A 15606-nucleotide genomic window follows, 5' to 3' on the forward strand; every position below is an offset into this window, starting at 1 on the left:
TGCAGAGGAGATTTACAAGGATGTTGCCTGGTTTGGGGAGCATGCCTTATGAGAATAGGTTGAGTGAACTCGGCCTTTTCCCCTTGGACCGATGGAGGATGAGAGGTGACCTGATAGACGTGTTAAAGATGATGACAGGCATTGATCGTGTGGATAGTCAGAGGTGTTTTCCCAGGGCTGAAATGGCTAGCATGAGAGGTGCTTGGGAGTAAGTAGAGAAGAGATGTCAGAAAGAGAGAAAACCTACAGCACAATACAGGCCCTTTGGCCCACAAAGTTGTGCCGAACATGTCCAAACCTTAGAAATTACTACAGTTACCCATAGCCCTCTATTTTCCTAAGCTCCATGTACTTATCCAGAAGAGTCTTAAAAGACCCTATCGTATCCGCCTCCACCACAGTAGCCGGCAGCCCATTCCACGCACCCACCCTTCTCTGCATAAAAAAACTTATCCCTGCTATCTCCTCTGTACCTCTGGTCCTATATAGCTGCAACATTACCTCTCTGCTCCTAAATTCAATTCCACGATTGATAAAGGCCAATACACCGTATGCCTTCTTAACCACAGAGTCAACCTGCGCAGCTGCTTTGAGCGTCCTATGGACTCGGACCACAAGGTCCCTCTGATCCTCCACACTGCCAGGAGTCTTACCTTTAATACTATACTCTGCCATCATATTTGACCTACCAAAATGAACCACTTCACACTTATCTGGATTGAACTCCATCTGCCACTTCTCAGCCGTTTTGCATCCTATCAATGTCCCACTGTAACCTCTGACAGCCCTCCACACTATCCACAACCTTTGTGTCATCAGCAAGTTTACTAACCCATCCCTCCACTTCCTCATCCAGGTCATTTATAAAAATCACGAAGAGTAGGGGTCTCAGAACAGATCCCTGAGGCACAACACTGGTCATCGACCTCCATGCAGAATATGACCCATCTACAACCACTCTTGCCTTCTGTGGGCAAGTGAGTTCTGGATCCACAAAGCAATGTCACCGTGGATCCCATGCCTCCTTACTTTCTCAATAAGCATTGCATGGGGTACCTTATCAAATGTCTTGCTGAAATCCATATACACTACATCTACTGCTCTTTCTTCATCAATGTGTTTAGTCACATCTTCAAAAAATCTAAACTGGCTCGTAAGACACGACCTGCCCTTGACAAAGCCATGCTGACTATTCCTAATCATATTATACCTCTCCAAATGTTCATAAGTCCTGCCTCTCAGGATCTTCTCCATCAACTTACCAACCACTGAAGTAAGACTCACTGGTCTATAGTTTCCTGGGTTATCTTTACTCCCTTTCTTGAATAACAGAACAACATCCGCAACCCTTCAATCCTCTGGAACCTCTCCCGTCCCCACTGATGATGCAAAGGTCATCGCCAGAGGCTCAGCAATCTCCTCCCTTGCCTCCCACAGTAGCCTGGGGGTACATCTCATCTGGTCCCAGTGACTTATCCAAATTGATGCTTTCCAAAAGCTCCAGCACATCCTCTTTCTTAATATCTACATGTTCAAGCTTTTCAGTCTGCTGCAAGTCAGCACTACAATCACCAAGATCCTTTTCCATTGTGAATACTGAAGTTAAGTATTAAGTACCTCAGTTACTTCCTCTGGTTCCCTACACACTTTCCCACTGTCACACTTGATAGGTCCTATTCTTTCATGTCTTATCCTCTTGCTCTTCACATACTCGTAGAATGCCTTCTTAATCCTGCCCACCAAGGCCTTCTCATGGCCCCTTCTGGCTCTCCTAATTCCCTTCTTAAGCTCCTTCCTGTTAGCCTTATAATCTTCTAGCTCTCTGAACCTTCTGTAAGCTTTTCTTCTTGACTAGATTTACTACAGCCTTTGTAAGGGGTAAGGTTTTTACGCAGAGAGCAGTGAGAGTGGAATGGGCTGCCAGCGACATTGGTGGAGGTAGATACGATAGGGTCTTTTAAGAGACTCTTGGACAGGCTAATGGAGCTTAGAAAAACAGAGGGCTATGGGTAACCCTAGGTAATTTCTAAGGTAAGGACATGTTCGGCACAGCTTTGTGGGCCGTGAGTCCTGTATTGTGCCATAGGTTTTCTATGTTTCTATGTTATGAGAATGTACAGCAGCTGTTTAAAAGCTGTCAGTAATGATGTACTTCAGTGAACACAAAATCAAAAGAACACATCAGAAGCACAAATTTGCAAGGATGACAATTTTCACATGCCTAAAATTACTGTGGGATATGGCCCAGGGAACTGGAACAATTCTCTGCAACATACAATTTTCATCTATCTGCTCTTCATTTTGCGCAGGACTGCTCTACAGTGAGACTCACTACAGAACCATTGTGATTTGCCCCACATTCTGACAAGGGCCTTGTTATTGTGAAGACAATATCCCAAAGCAACTCAGAGAGATTTACACAGACCAACATCACTAAAACACAAATCTACCCAAGTCTTGAGTAGCCTGATCTGTTGGAAGATCTAAATTCCAACAACTCTGCCAAAAAAACAAGTTAAACACTGGTCACAAAAGCAGAATTTTACTCCCAAAACCCAGTAAACCTCAAAATCATTCTTTTATTAATGACAGTTTTTTTCCCAAATGTATTATAGGCTGTTCTCAGTTTATGTAAACCTGACATACGGACACCACTATGTATGAATGAGCTCCCATATTATTAAATTCAAAAGTCTGATAAACTTTGGATAACAGAACTTTACTCAGTCTCTCCACCTTTAGCAATTGTTTTTCTCATCAATCTTTTGATGCCTTTCATTGCAATACACATGAATCATAATATAATCTACATTGATTTTGGTAAGGCATTTGACATAGGAAGCTCATCCAGAAGATTAAGATGTACTGTATGGTTTCCACAATGACTCGCTGTTTAGATTCACAATTGGGGTAGTGATCAATGGGACTGATTCTGGCTGGAGGTCCGTGACTAGTTTTGCTCTATCGTGGTCTGTGCTGAGATCGCTCCTGTTTGTGATATTATATGCAGTATATAAATTACGTCGATAAATACTAGAATGGGTGGGTTAGTAAGTTCACAAGAGGTACAAAGGAGGGATATCATGGGATAAGGGAGTCGCGTAGGGAGCGATCTCTGTGGAAAGCAGAAAGTGGGGGGAGGGAAAGATGTGCTTGGTGGTGGGGTCCAAATCTGCATCTCTTCCTTTTCACGCACGTCCACCATCAACGCTGGCCTCAAACACATCTCCTCCATTTCACACACATCAGCTCTCACCTCACCTTCCTCCCACCCTCCCAGGGATAAGGTTCCTCTTGTCCTCATCGACCACCTCACCAGCCTCCACGTCCAGCTCATAATTCTCCCGAAGTTCCAAGATGATCTCACCACCAAGCACATCTTCCACCCCCCAACTTTCTGATTTCCCTACGTACCTCCCTTGCCCATTCGTCCCTCCCCACTTATCTCTCTCCTGACACCTATCCTTGAAAGCGAAACAAGTGTTACACCTGTCCCTATACCTCCTCTCTCACCACTATTCAGAGCCTCAAACAGTCCTTCCAGGTGAGGCAACAACCCTCCTGTGACTCTGCTGGGGTCATATACTGTGTCCGGTGCTCCTGTTGTGACCTCCTGTATATCAGTGAGATCCGACGTAGATTGGGAGACTGCTTTGCTGAGCACCTACGCTCCGTCTGCCAGAAGAAGCAGAATCTCCCAGTAGCCATCCAATTTATTTCCACTTCCCATTCCAATATGTTGATCCACTACCACCTCAACTGTCATGATGAGGACACACTCAGGTTGGAGGAACAGCACCTAATATTCTGGGTAGCCTCCAACTTAATGGCATGAACATCGATTTCTCAAACTTCTGTTAATGCCCCCCTCATCATTCCCCACCCTGTTTTTCCCTCTCTCACCTTATCTCCTTGCCTCCCCATCGTCTCTCTCTGGTGCTCCTCCCCCCTCTTCTTTCTTCCATGGCCTTCTGTCCTCTCCTATTATATTCCCCCTACTACAGACATTTAACTCTTTCACGAATCTAGTTCCCAGCTCTTTACTTCCCTCCTCCCCGCTCCCAGTTTCACCTATTACCTGTTGTTTCTCCCTCACCCTTCTCTCACCTCTTAAATCTGCTCTTCATCTTTTTATCTCCAGTCCTGCTGAAGGGTCTCAGCTACAATAATGTCAACTGTACTCTTTCCATAGATGCTGCCTGGCCTGCTGAGTTGCTCCAGCATTCTGTATGATTGATAGAAGTGGTTTTGTTCCACATTGCCGAAGCTTACACAGCAGTTCAGATTGCCCCAAGGTTCTCAATCTAAATGACCGTTAGAAAGGAAAAAAGAATCCTTAGCATTGTTACAGCCAGGGGTGGTTCTCAGGATAAACTCCTACTACCTATTAAATGCTCCCAATGGCATGCATCTCAAAGCGCCTCTGACAACCAAGGTCAGCTCCTGGCCTTAACATGTGGCTTAGCAGTTTCTACTGACAGGAGAAGGGGCAAAAGTGCATTACTGGTACCTTAAAACCAGTCACTTCAGGCAGATGGTGCTCATCAGCTATTGTTGGCAACTTTTCTAAAAGGAAAACTCCCATCTCCAACCTCCGTTGCCTTACGGCTATACCCGATCATGAGGAAGGCTTTGGGAATAAACCCCTGAGGAGATATCTGGTCTGGAATATCTGAGACAACCTTGTGTTGAGTTTAACACAGACTGGCAACTCCTGCAATGCCACTAGTGCCAAACTATCAGACTTTATCATTCCTTTGGATTTACCACTTTCATGGAGAGAGGAAGCCTGATACATGGGCAACATATTGTACATATATGCTCCATATTGTACTGCCCTGGCTTGCATATCATGCAAACAGCTGGGACGGAACATCCATCGTCGACCCCAAGAACATCAGTGTGAACATGGATTTGTTTACCAAGGATGCAATCAAGCCTACAGGTGGCAGTGCCACAGAAACAAAATCATTGAAATTGTTGTCTTTCATCAAATCTGATCTCAGTTTACAGACTCAGTGCCAAAGCTAAAACAGGGTCCTTCTGAAATGATCCCTCCCAGTTGCTGAATTGCTGCTTCACAATGTGGATGCCCACCATCCAGATATCAAACAAAGATCTGCATCACTGCTCCAACACTTTTACCAACCTTTTTCACTGCAATGTTGCAGTTCACTCTCAACTAATGAGAACCTGTTCAACCTACAGTGACACGAAGATCATCTGAACCAAAGCTGAATGCTGGGACTTGAGAATCTGAGTTATAGTGATAGGTTGAATAGGTTAGGACTTTATTTCCTTGAGCGTAAGAGAATGATGGAAAATGTGAAGAGGTATATAAAAATATGAGCGGTATAGATAGGGTAAATACAAGCAGGCTTTTTCCACTAAGGTTGGGTGAGAGTAGAATTAGAGGTCATGGGTTAAGGTTGCAACAAGCTGTCAGCAGAAGTGGTGGATCCAGATTTGATTTCAACATTTAAAAGATGTTTGGATAAGTAGACTAATAGGAGGTGTATCAAAGGCTGTGGTCCAGATGCAAATCAATGTGACTGGACAGAATAATATTTCGGCATGCTGAAAGGCCTATTTCTGTGCTGAGGTGTATGATTCTATTCAGCTTTACAGTAAGGAGACAGCTGTTCTATATCTGCCCAAACATACTGCATTGCCCTCCAGCAATAAAAGTTCTCACAAGACCTTGGAAAATGGGAATATCTTGACAGCCATGACTTAGTGAAAGCAAGCATCAATGATGAAGTTCATCACTGACTTCCGTGTGCCAGCACAGCTTTTGATCACTGGAAAATTGGAAGGTGGGGACTGATGTAACAGAGATTCACAAAATTATGAGGGGCATAGATAGGAACCATATTTTCAGTCTTTTTCTAGAGCAGGAAAATCCAGAGCCATAGGCCAGACACTGAAGGTGAGAGGGGAGAAATTTAACAGATGCGAGCAGCCATGATGCACAGAGCAATGAGTATTTGGAATGAGCTGCCAGGAGATGCTGGAGACAGATACTACTACATTGTTTAAAAGGCACTTGGTCAGGTACTTGAATATGAATAGAGGCAAGAGATATGGATCCATTGTATCAAATGAGATTAGTACAGCTAGGCATCATATCAACATGGGTAAGGTTGGCCAAAAGATGAATTTTTGTACAATATTTGATGAAAACGGTGTTTGACCTTTAAGACCTCAATGCTGACTTAAAAATTGATCTATTAGATTGCACTGACCTCCTACTTTCCTATATACTTCTGAGTCCTGGTCTACCTTTTCCAGTAATGAAAAACTACCACCAACACTATCTACATGCAATAACACAAACTCAAGTCAAGTCAAGTCGCTTTTTATCGTCATTTCAACCATAAACTGTTAGTATAGTACACAGTAAGAACGAAACAACGTTCCTCCAGGACCATGGTGCTACATGAAACAACACAATACTACACTAGACTAAGTGAGACAACACAAGGCTACACTAGACTACGTAGGACAACACAAAAACTGCACTAGACTACAGACCTACACAGGACTACATAAAGTGTATAAAACAGTGCAGGGCAGTATAATAAATAATAATCAAGACAACAGGCACAGTAGAGGACAAATTACAATATAATAATAAATGATGTAGATATCAGTCTAGTCTCTGGGTATTAAGAGTCTAATGGCTCAGGGGAAGAAACTGTTGCCCAGTCTGGTTGTGAGAGCCTGAATGCTTTGGTACCTTTTGCCAGATGGCAGGAGGGAGAAGAGTTTGTATGAGGGGTGCATGGAGTCTTTCATAATGCTGTTGGCTTTACAGGTGCAGCGTATAGTGTAAATGTCTGCGATGGTGGGAAGAGAGACCCTGATGATCTTCTCAGCTGACCTCACTATCCGCTGCAGGGTTTTGCGATCCAAGACGGTGCAATTCCCGAACCAGGCAGTGATGCAGCTGCTCAGGATGCTCTCAATACAACCTCTGTAGAATGTGGTGAGGATGGGGGGGGGGGGGGGGAATGGACTTTCCTCAGCCTTCGCAGAAAGTAGAGACGCTGCTGTGCTTTCTTGGCTGTGGAGCTGGTGTTGAGGGACCAGGTGAGATTCTCTGCCAGGTGAACACCAAGAAATTTGGTGTTCTTAACGATCTCAAAGGAAGAGCCGCCAATGTTCAGTGGAGAGTGGTCGCTCCAGGCTTTCCTGAAGTCAACAACCATCTCTTTTGTTTTGTTCACATTCAGAGACAGGTTGTTGGCTCTGCACCAGTCCATTAGCTGCTGCACCTCCTCTCTGTATGCTGACTCGTCATGTCATCGGCAAACTTGATGACGTGAGTGGAGCAGTGTATTGCTGCACAGTCGTGGGTCAGCAGAGTGAACAGCAGTGGACTGAGCACACAGCCCTGGGGGGCCCTCGTGCTCAGTGTGATGGTGTTGGAGATGCTGCTCCTGATTCGGACTGACTGAGGTCTCCCAGTCAGGAAGACTAGGATCCAGTTGCAGAGGGAGGTGTTCAGGCCCAGCAGTTTCAGCTTTCTAATCAGGTGCAGAGGAATGATTATGTTGAATGCTGAACTGAAGTCTATGAACAGCATTCGAATGTATGTATCTTTTTTGTCCAGGTGAGCGAGGGCCAGGTGGAGGGTGGTGGCGATGATGTCATCTGTTCAGCAGTTGGGATGATACGCGAACTGCAGGGGGTCCAGTGAGGGGGGCAGCAGGGTCTTGATGTACCTCATGACGAGCCTCTCGAAACACTTCATGATGATGGATGTGAGTGCAACGGGATGGTAGTCATTGAGGCAGGACACTGAAGACTTCTTTGGCATGGGGACAATGGTGGCGGCCTTGAAGCACATAGGAACGACGGCGCTGCTCAGGGAGATGTTGAAGATATCAGTGAGAACATCTGCCAGCCGGTCTGCACATCCTCTGAGCACTCTGCCAGGAGTATTGTCTGGTCCAGCAGCCTTCCGTGGGTTGACCCTGCATTGAGTTTTCATCACATTGGCCACGGTAAGACACAGCACCTGGTCATTGGGAGGAGGAGTGGTCTTCCTCGTCACCACATCATTTTCCGCCTCGAAACGAGCATAGAAGTTGTTCAATGCATCTGGGAGGGAGACATCACCAGCACAGGCAGGTGACGTTGTCTTGTAGTTGGTGATATCCTAAATGCCCTTCCACATGCGCCGCATGTCGCCGCTGTCCTGGAAGTGGCTATGGATTCGCTGGGCGTGCGCACACATTGCCTCTCTGATGGCCCGGGACAGTTTGGCCCTGCTGTTGTTAGGGCTGCCTTGTCGCCTGCTCTGAAGGTGGAGTCACAGGTCCTCAGCAGCATACGCACCTCCACGGTCATCCATGGCTTCTGGTTAGAGCATGTAGTGATGGTCTTGGACACAGTGACATCACCAATGCAGTTGTTGATGTAGCTAGTCACTGATGCTGTGTGCTCCTCTAAGTTGGTAGAGTCGCCATCGGTTGCAGCCTCCCTGAACGCGTGCCAGTCGGTGTGCTCAAAGCAGTCTTGAAGAGCAGAGATGGCTCTGCTGGCCAGGTTTTTACCTGCTTCTGAACTGGTCTGGAGCGTCTGCCCAGCGGTCTGTATGCTGGGATTAGCATAACAGAGATATGGTCTGAGTAACCGAGGTGGGGGCAGGGCTCCGTCCGGTATGCGTCGGAGATGTTTGTATAAACAAGGTTCAACACGTTTGCCCCTCTCATTGCAAAGTCTACATGCTGATGGAATTTGGGGAGCACTGACTTGAGGTTCGCGCGGTTAAAATCTCCGGCGACAATAAACAGTCCACCAGGGTGTGCGTTCTGCTGTTCACTAGTAGCCCCATACAGTTCACAGAGGCCTCCTTAGCATTAGCGCTGGAGGGAATGTACACACTGACTATAAGGACAATGGTGAATTCCCGTGATAAATAAAATGGTCTGCATCTAACAGTCACAAACTCCACTAGCAATGAGCAGTAACTAGAGACCAGCACGGAGTTCTTGCACCATTCCGTGTGATGTATATACACAAGCCACCACCACGACCCTTACCGCACAGAGCTGCATCTGTCGGCCCGAAACAAAGCGAGCCCGTTTAGCTGAATGGTTGCGTCCGGAACTCTGTCGCTAAGCCACGTTTCTGTGAAAACGAAAGCGCAGCAGACTCTGAACTCCCACTGAGAAGTCTGCTGGAGTTGGATGTAGTCCAATTTATTGTCCAGGGAGCAGACATTGGAGAGCAGAATGGACAGGACAGCCAGCCGGCTAGGGTTTGTTTTTAGCCTAGCACAGACCCCTGTCTGCTTGCTGCACTTCTGCTTCCTTGCACACCGCTTACGATGACCCTACCCCCGGCCACCGGCATCAGGCAACACCGAGGACTGTAGGCCTGGTCCCCGAAGCAAGCCGAGGCTGCATAGCTTCTCCAGCAGATCCTCATGAAGGTTCGTTGTTGGGCAATTTCTGTACTGCAGTAGTGTCTGGTGATGGCAGATACGAACACCAGTTGCTCTGTTGTCCATATGCAATTAAATTAAAATTTAAAAATTTAAATTAAAGTAACACCAGGTCCGGAGAGGCTGCTGCTGCCTCCAGCCGCGCCACCTTTAAGCTCAATTTAAGCTCAAAAACTGATCAACAGCCTAAGAAACTAATTTCAGTGTCCTCACTCTGGGCAACATGTTCAGCACTGAGACCCTAGCTATACTCAGTCAGCTCATAAACTTTGCTCTAATTAGCTCTACAGCCTCCTAAAGAGCCTGTATAGAGGCTTAGATTATGTTTTTTAATCCTAGAAAACTGTGTAAATTACAATATTCTGCTTTTGGAATGAACCCGCAATTGCAAGTCAAATAAACAATCACTTCAAATGCAATATACACAATATGTATAACCCTGCACACGATATGAACATATTCAAAGCAATGACTTTAACCAGACTTAGGTTTCCAAAATTTAGCTCTTGTTATTACGCAAATGTAAAAACCTAAAGCTCCCATTCTAAATTATTATAGACTGTGTTCAGTAGATTTCATGAAATAGTCGGCAGTAATTTATTTTGATGAGATAAAAACTGTGGAGTTTCCTAAAATCAATGATTAAACATCAATCAAACTAAAGACAGCAGATATAAACACACTTAGAAAACAATTTCCATTTCCTCAAGACATTCTAAAAATTAGTTATATTGAAAATGTAGTTATTGTCAGTTAGGAAATTTTGCAGCTTGTACTTCAAAAGTAGTATTATCAGATACAGTATTTAACACAAATTCATACTCAAAACAATGGTCATATATTAATACGGTTAATGACATGCTAATTTTATTTTAATTGAAATAAAGGCATTTACTGCAAATAAAACCCTGGCCTCTTGCTCAGAAGGTCAGCAGTATAGTGTGTGGTATGCACCTAAGTATTTAGCTGCAGTTGTTGTAAAGGCATCATTTGCTCTTCAAAGGATTAAATTTCCCATTTTGATTTACCTCTTCACTCTTACACTGTGATTAGGGAGGTGACTGAAGCATTCAAAACTGTGTCAAATACCCATGCTGAATAATATAATTCACAGTGATCAAACAACTTTAAAATCATTAAAAGCTACTTTGTATGCATTCACTCCAGAGTGATTAGACCACTCCAGACCACTAATCGGTCAAAACATTCCAGACAACCTGTGGACTACGAACAAAGAACATTCCTGATGGGTACGATTCACAAAACCCATCCCATTGATACAATACAGAACCATGAGATATATCAGCCAATCACTTAAAGCTGCAATGTACCTTAAATATAATTTATTGTGCTGCACATCTTGGAATAACGTTCATATTCTTCAGATTTCTGTTTAGTAATTAAGTGAACCCAAAGCTACCAGAGTTATTCATGACAGAACCACGCTCTTCGACCTGCCAAATCCATACTATCCATACTGACCACTGTTCTTTGAACTGCTCCAAAGCTCAGTTCAACAGGAGGCCCAAGAATGCTGATTAACCCACACATGCATCTAGGTCTAGGTCACACATTAACAGGGGCTAATAGATCTTTGGATACATAATGATATGGAAATCAAGCCTGGATTTGATAATCAAGCAAATAACCCTTAGTAAATTTTTGACGGTGGGGGGGTGGGGCGTGGTGAGATTAGAGAGAGAGGTAGATTTGTAGTGGAGGAGTTGGGGTTTGGCAGGAGGGATTGCCAGAGGGAATGTAGGCTCCTGACTGTAATCACCAGTCAGCAAAGCACTTTAAACCATAGTGGACCTCACAGGACCCTGCAAGCCCAGAACAATGTGCAAACTTTTTCCATTTGACACTTATGAGTCAGAATAACAAGAGTGATGCACAATTTAAATGGTGCTGTGGGATCTTCAGAATACCATTGTTTGATCTTTGGTTGAAGGGACGAAGGGCAATCAATTTAACTACACGTATAGATGGGAAACAAGTTGTTTGAAGGACATTAGCTGAATAAAGTCAGATCAACAGGTTAAATATATCAGGGCAAAATATTAGCAGATGAAATTTGGTGCTAATCACCTAGATAGGGAAAATTATTTAGGTGTGAGATTATTTAAATTACAGTTCAGAGAGATCCAAACATCCGGATATGAGAAAAAGAGAAAATCAGCATGCGAGTGCAGCAAGTAATTAAGAAACTCAATTCAAAGTGGGTCTTTCCTGCAAGGTAAGGTAGAGTGCAAGACTGATGGGGAACCGCACAGGGATCTGGTGAGACTGCAAATGGAGTATAGGGTACATTCTGGCATCCCAGTTTGTAACAAGGTAAGTGCTGCAGTTTTCACGGTGGTTTGTTCCAATATTTGTCAAAGTACACCACATCTTTCACAGTAACCCAGATAAGATGGGACATCCGCCTTTGGGGTTCCATAAACATCTGTTGCTTATTACAATCTGAATCTCTTAATTCTCAAAATAATTATTTTTCTTTAACTTAATAAATAGCTGGCAATTTGAACTTTAATATATTTGAAATAGTTGGGAAGATTCCATGTAATCAAAAACAAATTATGATTTAAATTGGTACCCATTGCAGCTTTAAGGTATGAATGCCTTGTTTTTATACTCACATTATCTATTTTCCAGCAGATTCCAGGCCAGTGTCAACTACATAACATGTGCTTGGTATATTTACAGCTTATTGAATCCTACTGGCTGTAATCAACAGAACATCCCAGGACCTACCTTCTGAACCATATCTTCGTTTCTTTACTTCCTGCAACATTCTTTGTATGTTCTGGCCTGGAACCTCTGTTAAAAAATAAGTTTTGATAAGAATATAAAACAAGGGGGAGTGTTTGTTTCTTGTCTCTTCACAGTGACCTAAAACTGGAGCACAAACATTAGATTCTGTCACTGATTATTTTAATGATTTTGTTTGGCAGTTAGAATGGTGAGAGTGAAGGTGGGAAATAACAGTTGAGCTAACGGCTAAGTTTTCCTAATGTCGCAGATCCTATCATACGATTCATAAAATGGCATAAAGATTATTTCAAAATTGTGTGAGCTTCAGTAGTCAGGATATCAGTAGCCTTCTTATTCATGGGTTACTTCATTCTTCTGTACATTCATTACTGAATTTTTAAAAACATAAGTGAGTAGATAAGAAGCTGGCAGAGTGCAAATGAAGGGGAAATGTGAATCTACCTACTTTAATAGATGAATAGAAAAGCAGATAAGTATCTTGGTGTGACTCATAGAGAGCTAGCATGTTTACACAACAGGCAGTTCTGAAAAGGCCTTTACAGTTCTTGCCTTTACAGCAAGCTGCAATTATACGGGACTACATGAAAAGTATACGGACTAACGGAAAATTCATTCGGTGTTTTCCTATGTATAGAGAACAAGAAAACAAAAAAAGTGTAAGAGAGAAGAATGAGTGGAATTGGGTGATATTCTTTAGAAAAAAGGCCAGTAATTTTACCAAAGCAAATAACAGTGTGTAAAGTTATGTACTGATAGGATGTTTCTATTGATATGGGGGCATTGAACTTGAAATAATAAAAACAGAAAATGCTGGAAACACTCATGAGTTTGCTTGCCAAATTCCTTTCGCCTTTTGCCACGAATTCCATAAGACCATAAGATATATGAGCAGAAGCAGGCCATTTGGCCCATCAAGTCTGCTCCGCCATTCAATCATGGGCTGATCCAATTCTTCCAGTCATCCCCACTCCCCTGCATTCTCCCCATGTCCTTTGATACCCTGGCTAATCAAGAACCTATCTATCTCTGTCGTAAAGACACCCAATGACTTGGCCACCACAGCCTCTCATGGCAACAAATTCCACAGATTTACCACCATCCGATTAAAGTAATTTCTTCCGCATTTCCATTCTCAATGGACGCCCTTCAACCCTGAAGTCATGTCCTCACTCTGTTCCGTATTCTCTATTCCTGCTATATTCTTGGCAATTCTGGACAATGTTTCTCACCCACTGCATGCCAACTTAGCTGAACAGAGGAGCACTTTTAGTAAAAGACTAAGACAATTGTGCTGCTCCAAAGAGCGCTATATGAGGTCATTCTTACCCTCAGCCTTTAGGCTCTATAATGAGTCAACCTATAGCCAGGGAAGTGATGACCCCTTCCTGTTAGACTGTTGGAGGTAACTTATTTTTTATTCTTTCTTAGTTGGGGACGGGAGAGGTTCCGGATGATTGGAGGTTTGCAGATGTTGTTCCCGTATTCAAGAATGGGAGTAGAGATAGCCCAGGAAATTATAGACTAGTGAATCTTACTTGAAGTAACTTATTTTTTAATCTTTCTTACTTCCCTTCTAATATTTGTATAATTGTATAGCTGCACACTTTTAATGGGACTATGTCACTGTAACTTCCTTTAGGATCAATAAAGTATCTATCTATCGAACCACCTAAACTTCTTCCTGCACCCTTCCCGCCATCCACCAATTAATAATGATACTCTCTTCAATGAAATCAAGTTTCTTTTCCTGCCTTCAGCACTCTTTCCCTGAAGAAAATTCTCAATCCTTTGCAGACGGCCACTCCACCTCGTGTCCTTCTGCACTCCAAAGTATTCAATACATTCTAGCCTCTCAAATACATACACTTCTTCACATTGTTTGAATTGCTCCAATCAAATCACAGTATCTTACAAAGTCACTACTGTCCAGCAATGTGATGTGACAATCCCCCCATCCTCCAGCCTGCAGACTTCGCCATACTCAGTTCCTTCAGGATCTCCCTATCATTATTCAATCGGTAAGATTCGATTAGGCTATGATTTCTATTCTGCTTTTCTTCCTACTCATAGAACATAGAATAGTACAGCACAGTACAGGCCCTTCAGCCCACAATATTGTACCAACCCTTAAACCCTGCCTCCCATATAAAACCCCCCACCTTAAATTCCTCCATATACCTGTCTAGAAGGACTCTTAAATTTCATAAGTGTATCTGCCTCCACCACTGACTCAGGCAGTGCATTCCACGCACCATCCACTCTCTGAGTAAAAAACCTTCCTCTAATATCCCCCTTGAACTTCCCACCCCTTACCTTAAAGCCATGTCCTCTTGTATTGAGCAGTGGTGCCCTGGGGAAGAGGCGCTGGCTATCCACTCTATCTATTCCTCTTATTATCTTGTACACTTCTATCCTGTCTCCTCTCAGCCTCCTTCTCTCCAAAGAGTAAAGCCCTAGCTCCCTTAATCTCTGATCATAATGCATACTCTCTAAACCAGGCAGCATCCTGGTAAATCTCTTCTGTACCCTTTCCAATGCTTCCACATCCTTTCTATAGTGAGGCGACCAGAACTGGGCATAGTATTCCAAATGTGGCCTAACCAGAGTTTTATAGAGTTGCATCAATTACCTCGCGATTCTTAAACTCTATCCCTAACACCCCATAAGCTTTCTTAACTACCCTATCTACCTGTGAGGCAACTTTCAGGGATCTGTGGACATGTACCCCCAGATCCCTCTGGTCCTCCACACTACCAAGTATCCTGCCATTTACTTTGTACTCAGCCTTGGAGTTTGTCCTTCCAAAGAGTACCACCTCACACTTCTCCAGGTTGAACTCCATCTGCCACTTCTCAGCCCACTTCTGCGTCCTACCAATGTCTCTCTGCAATCTTCGACAATCCTCTACACTATCAACCAACCTTTGTGTCGTCTGCAAACTTGCCAACCCACCCTTCTACCTCAACATGCAGGTCATTAATAAAAATCACGAAAAGTAGAGGTCCCAGGACCGATCCTTGTGGGACATCACTAGTCACAACCCTCCAATCCAAATGTACTCCCTCCACCACGACCCTCTGCCTGCAGCAGGCAAGCCAATTCTGAATCCACCTGGCCAAACTTCCCTGGATCCCATGCCTTCTGATTTTCTGAATAAGCCGACTGTGTGGAACCTTGTCAAATGCCTTACTAAGATCCATGTAGATCACATCCACTTCACTACCCTCAACTATATGCCTGGTCACCTCCTCAAAGAACTCTATCAGGCTTGTTAGACATGTTCTGCCCTTCACAAAGCCATGCTGACTGTCCCTGATCAGACCATGATTCTCTAAATGCCCATAGATCCTATCTCAAAGAATCTTTTCCAACAGCTT

General features: G+C 43.8%; 1 protein-coding gene across 8 annotated transcripts in view; it reads right to left on the reverse strand.

Annotated features, from left to right (window-relative positions):
* The window catches only part of LOC140187605 (protein CASP-like), a 622913-nt gene that overhangs the window by 260688 nt on the left and 346619 nt on the right, over positions 1–15606 (reverse strand). For 5 of the 8 annotated variants that reach the window (XM_072243099.1, XM_072243098.1, XM_072243101.1 and 2 more), the window contains exon 16: positions 12209–12274. The exons of the other annotated variants lie outside the window; for them this stretch is intronic. In XM_072243099.1, the coding sequence (XP_072099200.1) occupies positions 12209–12274 (66 nt within the window). The remainder of the gene's footprint in view (positions 1–12208; positions 12275–15606) is intronic. 8 annotated transcript variants of the gene reach the window in all.

Source organism: Mobula birostris, chromosome 25 (genome assembly GCF_030028105.1).
Source record: "Mobula birostris isolate sMobBir1 chromosome 25, sMobBir1.hap1, whole genome shotgun sequence".
Lineage (NCBI taxonomy): Eukaryota > Metazoa > Chordata > Chondrichthyes > Myliobatiformes > Myliobatidae > Mobula > Mobula birostris.